This window comes from Sus scrofa, chromosome 3 (genome assembly GCF_000003025.6).
Source record: "Sus scrofa isolate TJ Tabasco breed Duroc chromosome 3, Sscrofa11.1, whole genome shotgun sequence".
NCBI classification, from domain to species: Eukaryota; Metazoa; Chordata; class Mammalia; order Artiodactyla; family Suidae; genus Sus; species Sus scrofa.
In genome coordinates, this window is record NC_010445.4 from 14,460,223 (window position 1) to 14,475,054 (window position 14,832).

The window sequence follows — 14,832 nt, forward strand, 5'->3', positions numbered from 1 at the left end:
TCCTGTGCTCTCAAGTCCTGTGGGTTCCACCTTCAGAATTGCTCTGCCATCTGCTCTTCTCTTTCTCCAGCTACTTACCAGGCTGGTTTAGACCGTGTAAGGGGTGGCAGCCTGATCTCCCCACAACCCAGGCCTTTCCCCACAGCACACCATCCCAGCTGTACCCAGGGAAGGGTCATCTTCACGGACTAGGTATAGCTCTGGTCAGGCCACACCCCTGCTTGGTGCAGGTGTTCTGGTGACTCTACCGCCAAACTGAAAGCTGCCGTTGGGCTAGTCCCATGTCTTGGCTGAATATCTGACCAGCTTAACAGTGCTTCTCAAGGTCTCTTGAGCCCATGAATGGATCTGTTTTTCTGCTGAATATTTATTCTAACAGAACACATCCTTTATTTTAAAATCCAATACTGGATAACAAAACACTCTTGGTTTTTAATAAAATTTGTGTTCTTTTTTTCCCCTCTACTTCTAATGAAGAATCCAAAGTTTTAACTGACATTCTCTGTTCTTCTGAAACCAACTCAACAGTTGCAGTTTGGGACACCTTTTAGATAGGGCCCTAAACCTTTTTTTTTTTTTCATTATTTTTCTTATTTTTCCTCCATATTGTTGATTTGTTACCCTGACCTCTGGTCCTTGGCATGTTTTTATTTTTTATTTTATTTTATTTTATTTTATTTTTTGTCTTTTTGCTATTTCTTGGGGCCGCTCCTGCGGCATATGGAGGTTCCCAGGCTAGGGGTCGAATCGGAGCTGTAGCCACTGGCCTACACCACAGCTCACGGCAACGCTTAACCCACTGAGCAAGGGCAGGGACCGAACCCGCAACCTCATGGTTCTTAGTCGGATTCGTTAATCACTGCGCCATGATGGGAACTCCAGGCATGTTTTTAATAGAGACTATTCCCTCTCTCCTCTGGGCGATCACAGTGGTGAGCCTTGCCCATCGCGTTCCATTGCCTCCAAAGTCCAGATGAGAGGTGGCAGTGCCCAGAGGTTTCCCTCTTTGCCTCTAGAAAAGCACCAGGAAAGCCAGAGCCATTACATTAGTTGAAGGTAGCACGTCTCTGTGAAGAAACCGATTTTGCCCTGAGTCCCACTGAATGATGGTGATTCACCTCAAGCCCAAGGGCCAGGTTGTCCCCTCCAGGGACATCCCCTCCGCTGTGCAGGGAGGGACACTCATGAGCTGATCAGCAGACCCCAGACCAGCCACAGAGCACCGGCCTCAGATGAATTCAACATGCAACTTCTTGGCATTTTGCTCCTGTTTCTGTTTACAGCCCTTGAGCTGAAGAAATGTCCCAGCTCTGACTACGTTTTCTGATTTCCTTTATTTGTCTTTTTTTTTTTCTGTAGCAATAGCAAAACTATACTCTTATTTCTGTACTAATACTTATTCTCTCGTCTTCCTTTTCAGTGTGACAGCGACAGTGACCAAGAAGAGAAGGTAAGCCCCCCCTCGTCCCCGCACTGTGGGCGCAGTACATAAACAGCGTGAAGCCCGGGGTCTCCCTCGCACAGCCGCAGGGGGTGGGGGGCCAGCTTCGTGTTAACAGCACCTCCTGTCTGCAAAGAAGGGCTTTATTTACACAGTGATGTCTCCAGTAATAAGAAAGAACACACTTAATTTGTGAGGCCCACTTTTCAAAAAGAAGCCCTTTAATACTGGGTATATGTGACACTAAGTTTGCACTTTATAGAAGGTTTTAAAAGAGGAAATTGTTTTAATAGCCATCTGACTTTTCTTATTTAATCCTGGGTTGGAACATTCAGCCTGCTAGTGTGCATTTATGATGTCACTCCCTCGTTCTTTTTCCTGACCCGTTTGCTTGTTCCTGCTTTTCTGTATATATCAGCCTTCTTGATAGAAATGTCAACGGAATGTTCCTGGGCGTGTCTTCAGGGGGAGAGGGGGCGGGGCATATCAGTGGGAACCGCCCCCTTCTCGTCCAGGGGCTGGTCAGGTGGGAGGGCGGTTCTTCCAGCAGGCACATGCCCTGTTTCGAGGCTGATGGCCACCAGCCTCGGTGTATCCAGTTCGACGCGGATCAAGAAAAGGAGCTCAGTTTCTGAGCTTCCAGAAGATCGGATCACAACCTGGTAACGTGCACGCTCTGCTGCCTGAGGCTAAGGGATTGTCTGTTTGCTCTTTCCTTCCAGCTGTCCCAACCACCAACCAGATTTCTTTGCAATTTTATTCCCACTCTATATGTTTTGAACAGTTCCCTGAATATCATGGTTTCTGTACTGCTGAGCATCCTAAGGAAGGGACTAATCCTCCCTTCCCCAGTTTCGGCAGAGCTGGCTTCCCTGAGCCCTGGTCCCTGACTCTCGCCTCCTACATGCTCACGGATTTTACTCAGAATCCTGCGGTTGGTATTCGGTGGGCTCTCTGCGTCGAGCCCAGAATTTTCCCTGCTTCTCTGCCGCCAGCCTCCAAGAGAGATCTAAAGGCTCTTGTTCTGTGCTGTCGTTAATTTGAATTCAGCATATGTAGCCCGTTATAAAATGCGAGACATCATCATTTGAGCAGGTCAAGCATATTCAGATGAAGACAAATGGTGCTTATTTGATTTCCTTAAAATCAGGAAATGAAAAAAGTGCTCTCTGGAGAAATCATGTTCTGCCCGCCTTGGATGATAGACCAATGCATGTCCCCCAGATAAGAACAGGCTCTCGCCTTGAGGTTTTTATCTCTGAAGGACGGCTAGGACTGTCAGCTTGCTGACATGTGCATTATCCATGTCACTTTAAACAAAGTGACCTATGGAAGGGTGCGCTGTGCTGTGACATGGTAATGGGCTGTTGGATGACAGTGAAAGTACACACTGGAAAGGGGGCTTTGGATTCTTCTTTTGTTTAACTGACAAGTGGGAGCTTCGTTCCTCCAGTCCCCGGGGAGTCCTAGCTCCTTGGAAGTCAGGCCCATGGTGTCTCCGGCAGCCAGTGTGTAGCCGGTGCCTGGGCGCCCGGGCAGCGGTAGGGCTTCGGTGATCTGGCGAGCCCGCTGGCCCCCGAGGCCATCCAGGCCACATCCCACGTGGCAGCCCTTATCTCGTTCTGTCGGGCATCCCGAGCACCCAGGGAGGGGCTGGCACTCCTGGCTGCTCCAGGAGATCTTTTACAGATGATGGTCCCTCTCACTGGCCAGGTGGGTGGCCCTTCTCCAAGGGGCTGAGGCTTCCTTGGGGTTTCCCAGCCCAGTAGACATTCTTTCTTGAAAGGCGGTGTGAGTTCAGAAGTGTCACAGTCTCTAGCAGCAGCAGAAGGTGGCAAGGACAAGACGTCCAGTTTTAGGTTCATGTGGGTGTCTTGATCAGCCATCTCAACCTAGACGGTGCTTCGGAAGTCCCCTGGGAGCTCCCAAGTCCCAGACCCTGTCCCAGGCCAGTTGCTGCAGACTCTCCGAGGGTGTCTAGCTCCCTTGTCTAGAGGGCCACCTAACTGGGAACCTCTAGAATTATCAGCACTGCCTGTGTGCGGTCTGAAGGCCAAGGCGTTTCCTCCTGCATCCGTAGAGCACCCCTGCTTGTCGTTTGCGGTGGGCCCTGAATCCCCGAGTCTTTGCCGCTGGGTTTCCATCTCCCAGTGTGGGAAGCAGCCAAGTATTTACCCAGAAGAGTGGGCAGTGAGAACAGAGCCAGCACCCTCTGCTCTGAGTTTGGGGTGATTTCGGGACAAGGAAGGAGAATGAGGCGATGTCTGTAGGCACGTCCACAGGAGGGGCGACAATGGGGCACAGAGGGCCATCGGGGGCGTCCATCCGACAGGCGTGCCCCTCCTGCCTCAGCTGCCCAGTCGCCTTGCCCTTGAGCTGTGGTGGCCCTGTAGGTCTTCTTCACCCGGAGCTGCCCTGCCACCCAGCTTTCCCCCAGAGGGCTCCAGAAGAGTCATAAGGACTCTGTGATTGTCGTGGTGCCTGCCTGGCCCAGTTAGAGTTAAGACAGTCAGGCTTCCCCCTTGGACTGGGAGTGTCTGGTGTTTATCACCGACTTTCACACCATCCTCCCAGACTTTCCGCTCGGTGCCCAAGCCTGGGCCCCTGTCAGCCTCCTCTGTGCCAGGGCCTCTTGCCTGGGCCCCCCTCAGAGCCCCAGAGCCAACTGAGGCTGCTTTCATGTGCTGCTTGGAGGACTCGCATTCAAATCTGAATTGCTAATGGTGGCAAAGATGCCACTCAGTGTCCTGGGATCCCTTCAGCAGCCCCACCAGGGATGCTGTCGGAGGCAAGAGTGAGACTCGTAGGGGACCCACTGGGATTTCTCTCCGGAAGACCTGTCATTCTCTTTCTCCGTAGGGATCTGCAGAGCTGGCGGTCTAAAATTAGGGTACTGTATTTCACACAGCTGACTGAATTAAGATAAACTCTGCTTTCCTCTGATCTGAAGCAGCAATTTATAAAATGATACCCTTACTAATTAATGTGGAAGTGACTGGGAAAGGGGCTAGAAGAGAAGCGCTCTCCATAAATGCAGGATTCCATCTTATACATGGAAAAGGCTTTGATGAGACCCTGAGCACAGCATCTCTTGGCCTCCCCTCCCAGCCACGTGAATATATTTCCCATTCATGTCAGGGACCTGGAGGACTTTTGTGAAGAGCAGAAATTGGGTGGGGGGTTAGAGAAGGCTGGGCACACTGCATCTGAGATTTAGGATCATTCTTCATTGCAGTTGGTGCAAAGAAAAGAGGCAGCACTTAGCACCTTAATCACCCAAAGTAAGCAGCTATTCCGATCCCCCCTCAGAGTGAACCGATAGCATGAGAACAAAGAGGCAGCAGGCGTAGTTCCACATATCTGGCCTGTACTTTCTAGTTTGCTCTCTTTCTCTACCACTGGCAGCCACGCATTGTGCTAAGAGACACCCCCTGTTTGGTTATGAAATCAAGGTTAAAAGTCATTCTTTTTCCATTTACTCACTTCCTGTGTAACTTGTGGACCATGTGATGGAGTTTGTTGGAAGGCGTCGGGCCCACCGGTCAAGCACCTGGGCCTCCGGGCCTCCAGGTCCAGCTCGGGCAATCTTTTACTCCTCTAGAGCCGTGGAGAAGCCTCGTCCTCATATCTGAGAAACGGGGGTAACAACAGCCCCCCCCAACAGTTCTGAAACAATTAAATTGACTCCGTGCCTGGTCTGTAGTCAGTGTTCACTATGTGTTAACTTTCATTCGTTTTCCTTGGAGCCAAGTAAGAGCCTCACTTGGGAGAGGAGGAAGCTATCCTTCTCTTCCGAAAGCTCAGAATCGGCCAGAAAACCTGCCAAAGGATAAGAGGTGTAATTTTTTTTCCCCCACTGGAACCCAAGGCTCAGCTTTCATCCCCTAGGGCGCTTCTTCCTGACACAGGCTGAATGGAAGTGCTGTGAGGTTTGGAAGAGTCCCGGAACCATGATGTTTAAATTCCTTATCCCAAACATCAAGCTTTTCCTTCAGGCACAACCTGGAGCCAAGAGCAAGCCTGCTGTCCTGGAGGGTCAGACGGTGATGGAGTGGATTGCACAGCCCTCATCCCATGTGCCAAATACTGTCGTTCCCAGACACCCATCACAGGAGAGAGGGTCTGATTCAGAACATCTGGGGTAGGGCCGCAGCATCCGTATTGTTTTAGAAACTTCCTAGAAAATTTTCGTACCACTCGTTTTGAGAGCTACTGCCTTATAACAAATGTCAGAGAGAAGCATTTGCCTTCCTCCTGTTTAATGCTTTAAAAATTTTAACAGCTGGGAGTTCCCATCATGGCTCAGCGGAAACAAATCTGACTAGGAACCATGAGGTCACAGGTTCAATCCCTGGCCCTGCTCAGTGGGTTAAGGACCCAGCATTACTGTGAGCTAGGCTTGGATCTGGTGTTGCCGTAGCTGTGGAGTAGGCTGGCAGCTGCATCTCCAGTTTGACCCCTATTGGTTCCCAGGCTAAGGGAACCTCCATATGCTGCAGGCGTGGCCCTAGAAAGACAAAAAAAAAAAAAAAAAAAAAAATTAACAGCTCAAGAAAAAGACTTGAAAGCTATAGAGATGTGTGCGTACGTCCACCCCACATGCTTGTGTTTTTAGGCGCTGGTGTATCCATGCATGCAATACACACATACACAATTGCTTCAGAGGTATGAATGGTTCTCGTCTTCCTCATGAAGCTTCTAATGTGACTCCTGATGGCAGTTTCCTCTCTCTGGGCTCTTAGTGATAGGAGTGACACCTGGAAAAGTCACTTGGTCCCGTGGCCCGTTCACCAGTACCCAGCACAGCCTGCTAGGTCACTGCCAACTGCAAGTACAGAGCCTCAGGTTTTCCATGTCCGCACTCTCTCCCTTAATATGCACACACTTCAGGGTACATGCTAGGTTTTAAATGCAAGCGAAATTGGTTGGTTTAATCATTTTGCATTCACTTGTGTGGGAAGGGGGCAGTTGCTAAGAAAAGCAGCAAGAAAACCAACAGAGACGTGTGTTCCGAACTCAACAGAAACCACATGCCTAACTTGGCTCCTGAAGGACTGAGAAAGTGCTGAGAAGTCAAACTGCAGACGGGCATGTGGCTTGTGCGTGTAGTGGAAGAGTCCTGTCCCTTGATTGGCCGTGTTTCACACTTGGTAAAAATTATGCCTCCTCAGCAACATTCCAGAAGCTCAGGGGGCCTTCACTGTTGCTTATAGAACCCCCCTCCTTGGTTGTGAAACAGGACACATTCCGATCAGGAGACAACTTAGAGATTCTGTCCCCTTTGCACAGAGAGAACGAAATTTTCTCCTTCCGGTTTCATAGCAGCAAAACATACAACCATGGCCCAGGAGAAGAGTAGGGACCCTGTGCCTGTCTTTATAACCCTAGGATTCAGAAATGTTCATTGTTTTGCTACATTTGCATTTTCTTTTCTGGATGCTCATCTCCAAATGGAGGGGATAAGTGAAAACTTCCGAAAACTGTTACTCGAGCCTGAGTACACTGCCTATCCATCCCAGGGTTTATTTTCTGGACTCCCAACAAATACTCCAGCCTTCTATATTTCTTTATTATTATTATTACTATTATTTTTGTTCCTTTCTAAAAGGGCTGCACCATGGCAAATAGAGGTTCCCAGGCTAGGGATCTAATCGGAGCTGTAGCTGCCAGCCTGTGCCAGAGCCACAGCAACACAGGATCCGAGCCGCGTCTGTGACCTACACCACAGCTCACGGCAACGCCAGATCCTTAACCCACTGATCAAGACCAGGGATTGAACCTGCAACCTCATGGTTCCTAGTTGGATTCGTTAACCACTGAGCCACAATGGGAACTCCACAATTTATTTTTTTATAAGACACTCCTGAGCCATTTAGAAACATCTCACTTTACTTGGGAAGTTTCTGCAGTTCTTGGCTGCATTTCAAGAGCTTTCTCTTCTGGATGCCTGGCTTCTGTGATCGCCGTCCACTCCGAGAGGACGGTTGGGCCACAGTGATGCTTGATTGTCCTTCCAACATCACCATATTTCCAGTTGCCTTTATTCCATCTATCTGTCCAAAATTCCTACTGATACCATCCTTAAATTTAATTTTACTGCAAATTATTTTAAATCCTGACTCTCATTCATTTCTTCCCTTAGTCATAGCATAGCATTGTCATGCCAGATCCAAAATTACTTCACTAACATTAAATCTGTATGTAGGATCTGTCCATTACTATTGCATCATCTACCTGAGAAAGACAGAGGCTGTAAATATACAGACTTTTTATTATTAAATAGAAACTAGTAAAAAAAAAAATACTTGCGTTATTGGAAATTGGTGAGAAGTCTCCACTGAACCTCTTGCGTCTTAGAATGAATAGTGGGAAGAACAGGTTGGACGTTCCCTTGTTCATCTTAGGTGGGAAGGGAGAAAGGTACTCAGGGGACCTTGTTTGGGATTTCTCACTGACCAGGTGAGTGGCCATGGGCAAATTACCCAATGGTGCTGAACCTTTGTTTTGTCCTCTGTAAAAGGAGACAGGATTCAGTGATGCAGCACTGAACATCCTGATTTTTCTGTGTAGCTACTTACAGAAGCCCCAGCTCTATGGCAGACCCAGAGGGAAATGCATATGAGTGTCTTTTCTCTTTGCCAAAGTAGCAGAAAGATTATTTAAAAAATTGTCTCCATTCTTCTACCACTCTCAAATTCCTAACAGGGAATAAACACAGTGTGGACAGGTCCAGGCGTATCTGTGTTGACTCTTTCAGGTAACTAGAAGAAACTTATGTATGAGCCTCATGTCTAAACAAGGTCATTACCTACTTCTTTTATTCAGTCATTCATATCAACTCACTTATTTTTATCCAAGTCCCTACTGATGAACCAGCATGGACTTGACAGAGTTGCCTCACTCTCTTGGGTCTGTCACTATGCACCTGCTTACAGGCCGCAGAACAGTGAGTTTCATGTTATTCCTCAATTGCCTTAACGATTTAGGAGAGTGTGGGAACTAGTAAGGACAAGTTGACATAGTGTGTTTCAGGAACCCACTTGACTGATGATAATGAGTTTTGTTTGACCGATAAAAGGAATTCTTCTGGAAATGGCCAGGGTTGAGAACATGCTTCTACATTCCCACGGATAAGATCAGCTGCTTCCTCTTGAATGAGCCATTGGCTTGGGTTTTAGGGCTTAGCCCAAGGGAATGCTGCAGAGCCCAGGGGGACGTGGGTGGAGGTGATGGCTTTCAGCCTCATGAAATGGACCATGAATCCTCAGGCACCTGAGAGTCAGGTAGGTCCCAGGCAGAGGCTTTTGTACTGCTGATGCCTTTAATGGTGGCTTGTCGGTGAGTAGCGCCTGGGCTGTCTTCGGTTGTCAGAAGAGTCAGTCTTGTTCTGTGTCTGGGTTGGAGAGCATTTGTCCTCAGTAAAGATATACAAATTCTTTTTGGTCACGCACATGCGTGTTTGTGTATGGCTGTGATTGCCTTTGTTAATCCCCCTTGACAACTTCTGGTGGTGATGTACAATCACAGGTAGTTACTCCTCATCACTTTGCCATTTTAGGCGTGATAAAGACGATGCAATCTCTGCACTGGGACGTGTTAGTAATTAGCCAGTGTCATACTTTCAGAAGTCCCAAAGTTCAATGGATGGATATTATTTTCTCTCCTTCCTTCCTTCCTTCCTTTCTTTCTTCTTTCTCAAAGTTACAACTGAGCAGGTCAAGTTGGCCAACTTCCAGGGCTTTCTCCTGTTCATTCTCTTGAGGATCGTATTGGAAAGCCCTGGCCGTAGACCTCTGTGTCACCTTCAGTTACTCGAAGAGGAGCCAGAGTCGCTTTCTCCATTGCTCTTCCAACCCAGATGTGGTTCATGGTCCACCGTGCGTGTTTCCTGAGACAGTGTCATGGAGCATTTGAAACAAGGGCTGAGTAGGAACCCCTGGGATGGGTGGTTGTGGTAACAGGGCACTCCGTTTGGGCTTCATCTTTCCTCATTGGGACTCTTCATGATTTTTCAACTCCCCAGTTTCTTGGTTAAAAAAAAAAATCTAAAAGCCTTTCATTTATTGAGGTTAGTGAACAAATGAGATTAGGGTCAATAATAAATAATAAGATGAAACACCATTTCACATTGGAAAAACATTGTGTCATTCAAAACACACGTGTCATCTTACGTGGCCTGTTTGTTTTCTGTGGGGATCTGTTTATGTCCTGTGTTCATCAGCAGCAATATGCTGAACTCCCTGATAGATCCTTTCAAAGACTTATATCTTCTCAAACAGATGTCATCATTTTACAAATAAAGAACATGAAACTTAAGAGCTAGTCAGCGATGGAGCTGAGACTAAGCTGCTTTAAGATCCCACGCTCTGGGCTCTTTTTCCCTATATCCAGGGATAAGCTGGGCTGTGCCCGGAGGTGCCATCTGAGGATCTTTGCGCCCTTCCCCTCTGTGCTACAGGAGACCTGGATTATATCTATTTGTCTGCCCACAAACCCACTAACTTCTAAAAATTCAAACATGGCAGTTGCTCAGTAAATGCTGAATAAATGCAAGGGGGATCCACTGACAACTTAGATGCACGAGCTCTCCTGAAATGTAATTTAAAAAAAAAAAAAAAAAAACCCTGGGAAGCAGTTGTCCAGGGAAAGAAGGCAGAGCCTTAAGGTACATATTTTTACTCTTAGAAATGAGTGGCACTGGCAGCCTGGGGGCCCCTATGAGTAAGAAGGAGGAGGCTGCACCAGCTAGCAGACTAAGCATGACCCTTTCTGGTCAAGGCACTCAGCCTCCTTTCAGTGTGTGTCTACACTTAACATCTTTGTTAAGTCATGGCTCCCAGCAAGTGCCCCCACCTAGTGTATGTCTGACACTTCTTCAGTACCCTATAAATATGAGTTCAAATCACTCTGTTGCTTCTCTGCGTCACAGAAAGGAAAGGGGTCTTGTCCCAGTCACCAGGTGGGAGAGGAAGCGCTGGGCCTTGTGGCCCAGAGCCTCTTGCATCTCACGTGGTCTCTGCAGGCCGTGCTCTTCCTGTGACCAGCATGGGGGGGAAGGGGCCATGGTCTGCACCCCCAAGGCAGCCTCACCGTGTGGTTTGCCATCTCAAGCGCCTTTTGTCCCCCACCCCACCCCCGAGACACTGATTCCCATCTTAGAGAGGGTCTGTGGGTCCATCAAGGCCCCTGGGCCTTTGCTTGTCTGTCGTCCAGTGCCACTAGGGGTGTTCCTGCAGCCCAAACGGTGGTAAATAGCCAAAGCAGCCCTGTCCGTGTTAAAGATTATGTATCTGCCACTAAGGGGAGAATACAGTGTTTATCGGCCAGAGCGCGTGCCGGCTGAGCTGATTACAGCACAGCGCTCTGTCAGCCCATGATTTGTCCTGTCCTTTATCATCTGTGTCACTCAGCGGTGTGCCGGCGCAGGGAACGGATCACCCCCTTCCCTTTTTTTGTACCCATTTCGTGTAGAAAATTTGTATTTACTTTGGGAGTGTAATTTGTTCCTCATGGATAATGTGACCCTGAGCGGAGCTGGATCATGGGTTAGTTGAAGTGATATTTTCCGCTAATGGTAGTCGTACATCATTGCTGTCAGCTCGGGTTAGGAGGCAAGCACATTACAGCTCCATTTTACCTCTGCAGGCATCTGGGATTATTTGCCATAACCGAGTATGACATGACCGCGCTACAGAGTGCATTAAAATTTTACTGGCTTCTCGGGCAAGTTCCCCAGCTCCAGTGTGTGTGCTTCAGGCGGGCAGTGTGATGGGAGCCCCAGGGCCCTGGCTCCCTGCACAGAGGTGCTGCGGGGAGGGGAGGCGGTCTCAGCAGAGGCTGCTCTCCTCCTGCCCCGAGAAGGAAGCCAGGGAAAGAGTTGTGGGGAGCCCGCCTGCAGGTGTGTGTCTCCGGACAGGCCGGGCTGGCAGGTGGCTCTGCGGCCTGTGCCCTCAGAGCGGGGCCGAGCACGGTGCCCACCACCCTCTGCTCACTCCCCTTGGTGCCTCAGCCCCGGGCCTAGATTGGCAACCGCTCCTTCTCCAAGGGCAGCCCAGAGTAATACGCGCCATCCCCACCCAGCCTTGGGTTGACGGTTGCTTGAGATGTCACCTTCCCGGACAGGACGGACAAGCTGCCCTGGTCCTTGGCTGGGTAGATGTAGGGTCATAGGTTCACGACGTGACTCAATAAACCACACATCAGATGAGTTATACCTTGTACCCTCAGGGCAGATTGTAAATGCTCCCGCAGAAGCAGCATCGATAGGTATGGCTTTTCTCATTGAGAGATTTGAAACTGAGTTAGCGCATTAAGAACGGTGCTCCCCGGCCCCGCCCCACCCCACCCCACCTTCGGCTCCCGAGTACACGCATTGATCTTCCCGGCTGCTCTGCAGTAGGTCCAGGCGACTGACCCGATTTTCTCCTCTGGCCTTAGAGCCAATCACTCAAGTAGTAAAGAAGAACGCAAATATTGATCCCGTCATTGAAAAGTAATTATCCCTCTCAGATGGTCTGTTTAGAATGCAGCAGTAATTTTAAGTCATGTGTTCCCCAGAGACAGCACGACAGTGTCCGTGGATGGCTTCCTCTGTTTAAGTGGAGTTACCCTTGTACCCTCAGCCCTCCTGAAGCTCTAATGACGTGCAGCCAGGCCCTCTTTGAGAAGAGTAGGCATTGAAAAAAATTCAGTTTACTCAACAAATCAATTACAGAGCACTTACTCATTGTATAAAGGGATTCATCCGCCTTCTGTGCTAAATAAAAGATGCGATTTCCACATTTTAGACGCTCACCACAGAACTGCAAGAGCCTTCATGAAGCCACTGGGTCATTAAAGCTCTTAAGATTTAATACCTTGGGCTGTGTTTATGTTAGCAGGGTTTTGTTTTCTTTTCTTTTCAAGTTTCTTATAACAGAGATTAAATTCACAGTCCAAAAAATCGGGGACTGTCAGGCTTTTGGAGTACAAGTAAGTGTTCAAAAAACCACACCACCAGCAGGGCAGAGGTTTGCAGCTGGGCTTCAGGGGCGCGGGCAGGGAATGGGGGATGCAGGGCCTCCTTGTCTTGGCTCTGCTCCTTTTTGCCTGCCCACTTTATTCCGGATTGTTTGTGAGACTTGGTCTCTCCTCTTGGCAGAAATCATGTACCATCCTCCTGAGCTCTGCACTGTCTGCCTCAGCCCGTGGGAGGGAGACTGCCTCCTGTTCTACTGCAGTTACATTCTGGGGGTGGCTTCTATGGAAGGGCCTGTGGATTGGCCGAGCAAAGGCAGGTGCTCCGGCCCGCATCCGTCAGCTTCGGACTCTCTGCACAGAGGGGTGGGGGGTCCAGAAAGGTGGGAGTTGGGCAGCCGACAGGGCATCTATAAAGCATTCTCTGACCTTCCCGCCCAGGTGGGTTAGGCACTCCCGGCCCTTCTTGCCAGCCACCAAAGCTGCCGCGATCCTCATCCAAAGCTAGCACGTTGTAACAGGGTCCGAAATATGAGCACCGTGTTTTCAATTACATACAATTGTTGCCTAAATATTTACAGAATTGTCTTAAGTGCTGTGCGCAGATTGGTTCTGTCCTGCTTATGTTATTCAACTATTGAAAGTGATAGAGGGGCCCAGGATTTTATAGAGTAAGGATTCATGTGTCCATGTGTTCAGAATAGTCAGGAATTCATTACTGCTTTCAGTGTCGTGGGTGATGAGGTATTCCTCAAGTGTACGCCAGCCACCGTGAGAGATACAGATACAAGGGTCCCTGGATGCCAATTAGTAAATTACTATCCAGGGTATGAAAGGCAGCTTAACTTGTCCAAAGGATTTGCGGTCATCGCAGAGCACCTCATTCGTGTCCAGTGTGGGACATCTTAAACTATTACAGGTGGCCTTGCCAAAGTGATTTTCCTAAGATTGGAAGTTAATAAGCTCAGCCATGGCATCTTTCCCTCATGGTTCACTCAACAGACTTAGCCCTCCCTATGTGCTGAGCTAAGCACTGTCCTGGGAGCTAGGGATGGCGAGATGACAAAGACATAACAAGCCTTCAGAGATAGACGGTCTAATTGAAGAGAAAGCTGAGGTACCTTGATGAATTATTAACCTCCCCCCCGCCCCGCCCCCGGCCCAGTGTGTACGGAGCAATGGTGTGACATCTGAACCACGCTGTCCAGAAGAGGCGTCTGATCCCGATCTTGCTGAAGCTGCGTGGATGTGGATGATTGCTAGGGAGCAAAGACGGTGCCGATATAGGCAAACGGGGATGCAATTTGCAAAAAGCAAAGTGTTAGCATATGGAGAGAAGCGTGTAAAAGAGCGAGGTTCAGAGTTCCTGTCGTGGCTCAGCAGAAACGAATCTGACTAGCATCCATGAGGAAGCAGGTTCGATCCCTGGCCTCGCTCAGTAGCTTAAGGATCCAGTGTTGCCATGAGCTGTGGTGTAAGTCTCAGACGCGGCTCGGGTCCAGTGTTGTCGTGGCTGTGATGTAGGCTGGAAGCTGTAGCTCCGATTGGGCCCCTAGCCTGGGAATCTCCATGTGCCCCTGGTGCCGATCTAAAAAGACCAAAAGAAACAAAAACAAAAACCAAGGTTAAAGGTGGGGAGAGGAGCCATGGGCCATGTGAGTGTAAACGCAGGTTGATATAAACAGCTGCCTATAAACAGACTTTGGTGAGATAAGAATAGACTTAACCCAGACGGGAGCCCGCTGGGTACTTTATGTTCATGAAAGGCACATTGGATTTGACTTTTTGGAAGAGAATCCTAGGAGTGGTGGGAGGGCGAGGTGGAAGGGACGGAAAGCCTTTTGACCAGAGAGAATGTTGTCGTCGTAGTCTGGGTGAGGGGCCATAGAGACGGAACTAAAGTAATGAGAAAGGAAGGAGTGAGATTTTGGGGCGTTGGGGCCTTTCTGAAATGGAGTTGTCACGGTTTCGTGACCCCTGGGATGCGGGAGCCAGATTTCAAGTAAAGCTGACTGAACATCATCGATTGGAGGCTGAGAACGAGGGTGCGGGACGTATGCCTTCAAGGAGGGGCTTGCAGGACCCTCCGCTGAAGGGTTCAAGTGACTGTGCTCGTCGAGAGTCCAAGAGTGAGGGGAACTGTAGGTTAGTGTCTGGGAGCCCAGGAACCTTCTGAGGATCGGAGACAGTCAGAGCAGGGGGCGCCCAGCCAGAGCAGTGGGAGTGGGTCTGCATCTATCTTAGGAATAAATGTGTGTGATGATGATAACTGTTCAGAATAAAATAACTGGATATTAACCATTGCACCTAATGCTTTTTATCAATGATGTACGGGACGACTTTTTTTTTTTTTTTTTTTTTTTTGTTTAGTTACGGCAAAGCACCTACAACGTAAAATTGATCATCTTAACCATTTGTCAAGCATCCATTTCGGG

The 14,832-nt window shown here is 48.9% G+C and overlaps 1 protein-coding gene across 1 annotated transcript in view; it reads left to right on the forward strand.

The window, feature by feature from the left end:
• The window catches only part of AUTS2 (AUTS2, activator of transcription and developmental regulator), a 1,228,927-nt gene that overhangs the window by 894,784 nt on the left and 319,311 nt on the right, over positions 1–14,832 (forward strand). Inside the window, 1 exon segment of the mRNA NM_001246269.1 lies at positions 1,421–1,450. Coding sequence (NP_001233198.1) covers positions 1,421–1,450 — 30 coding nt within the window.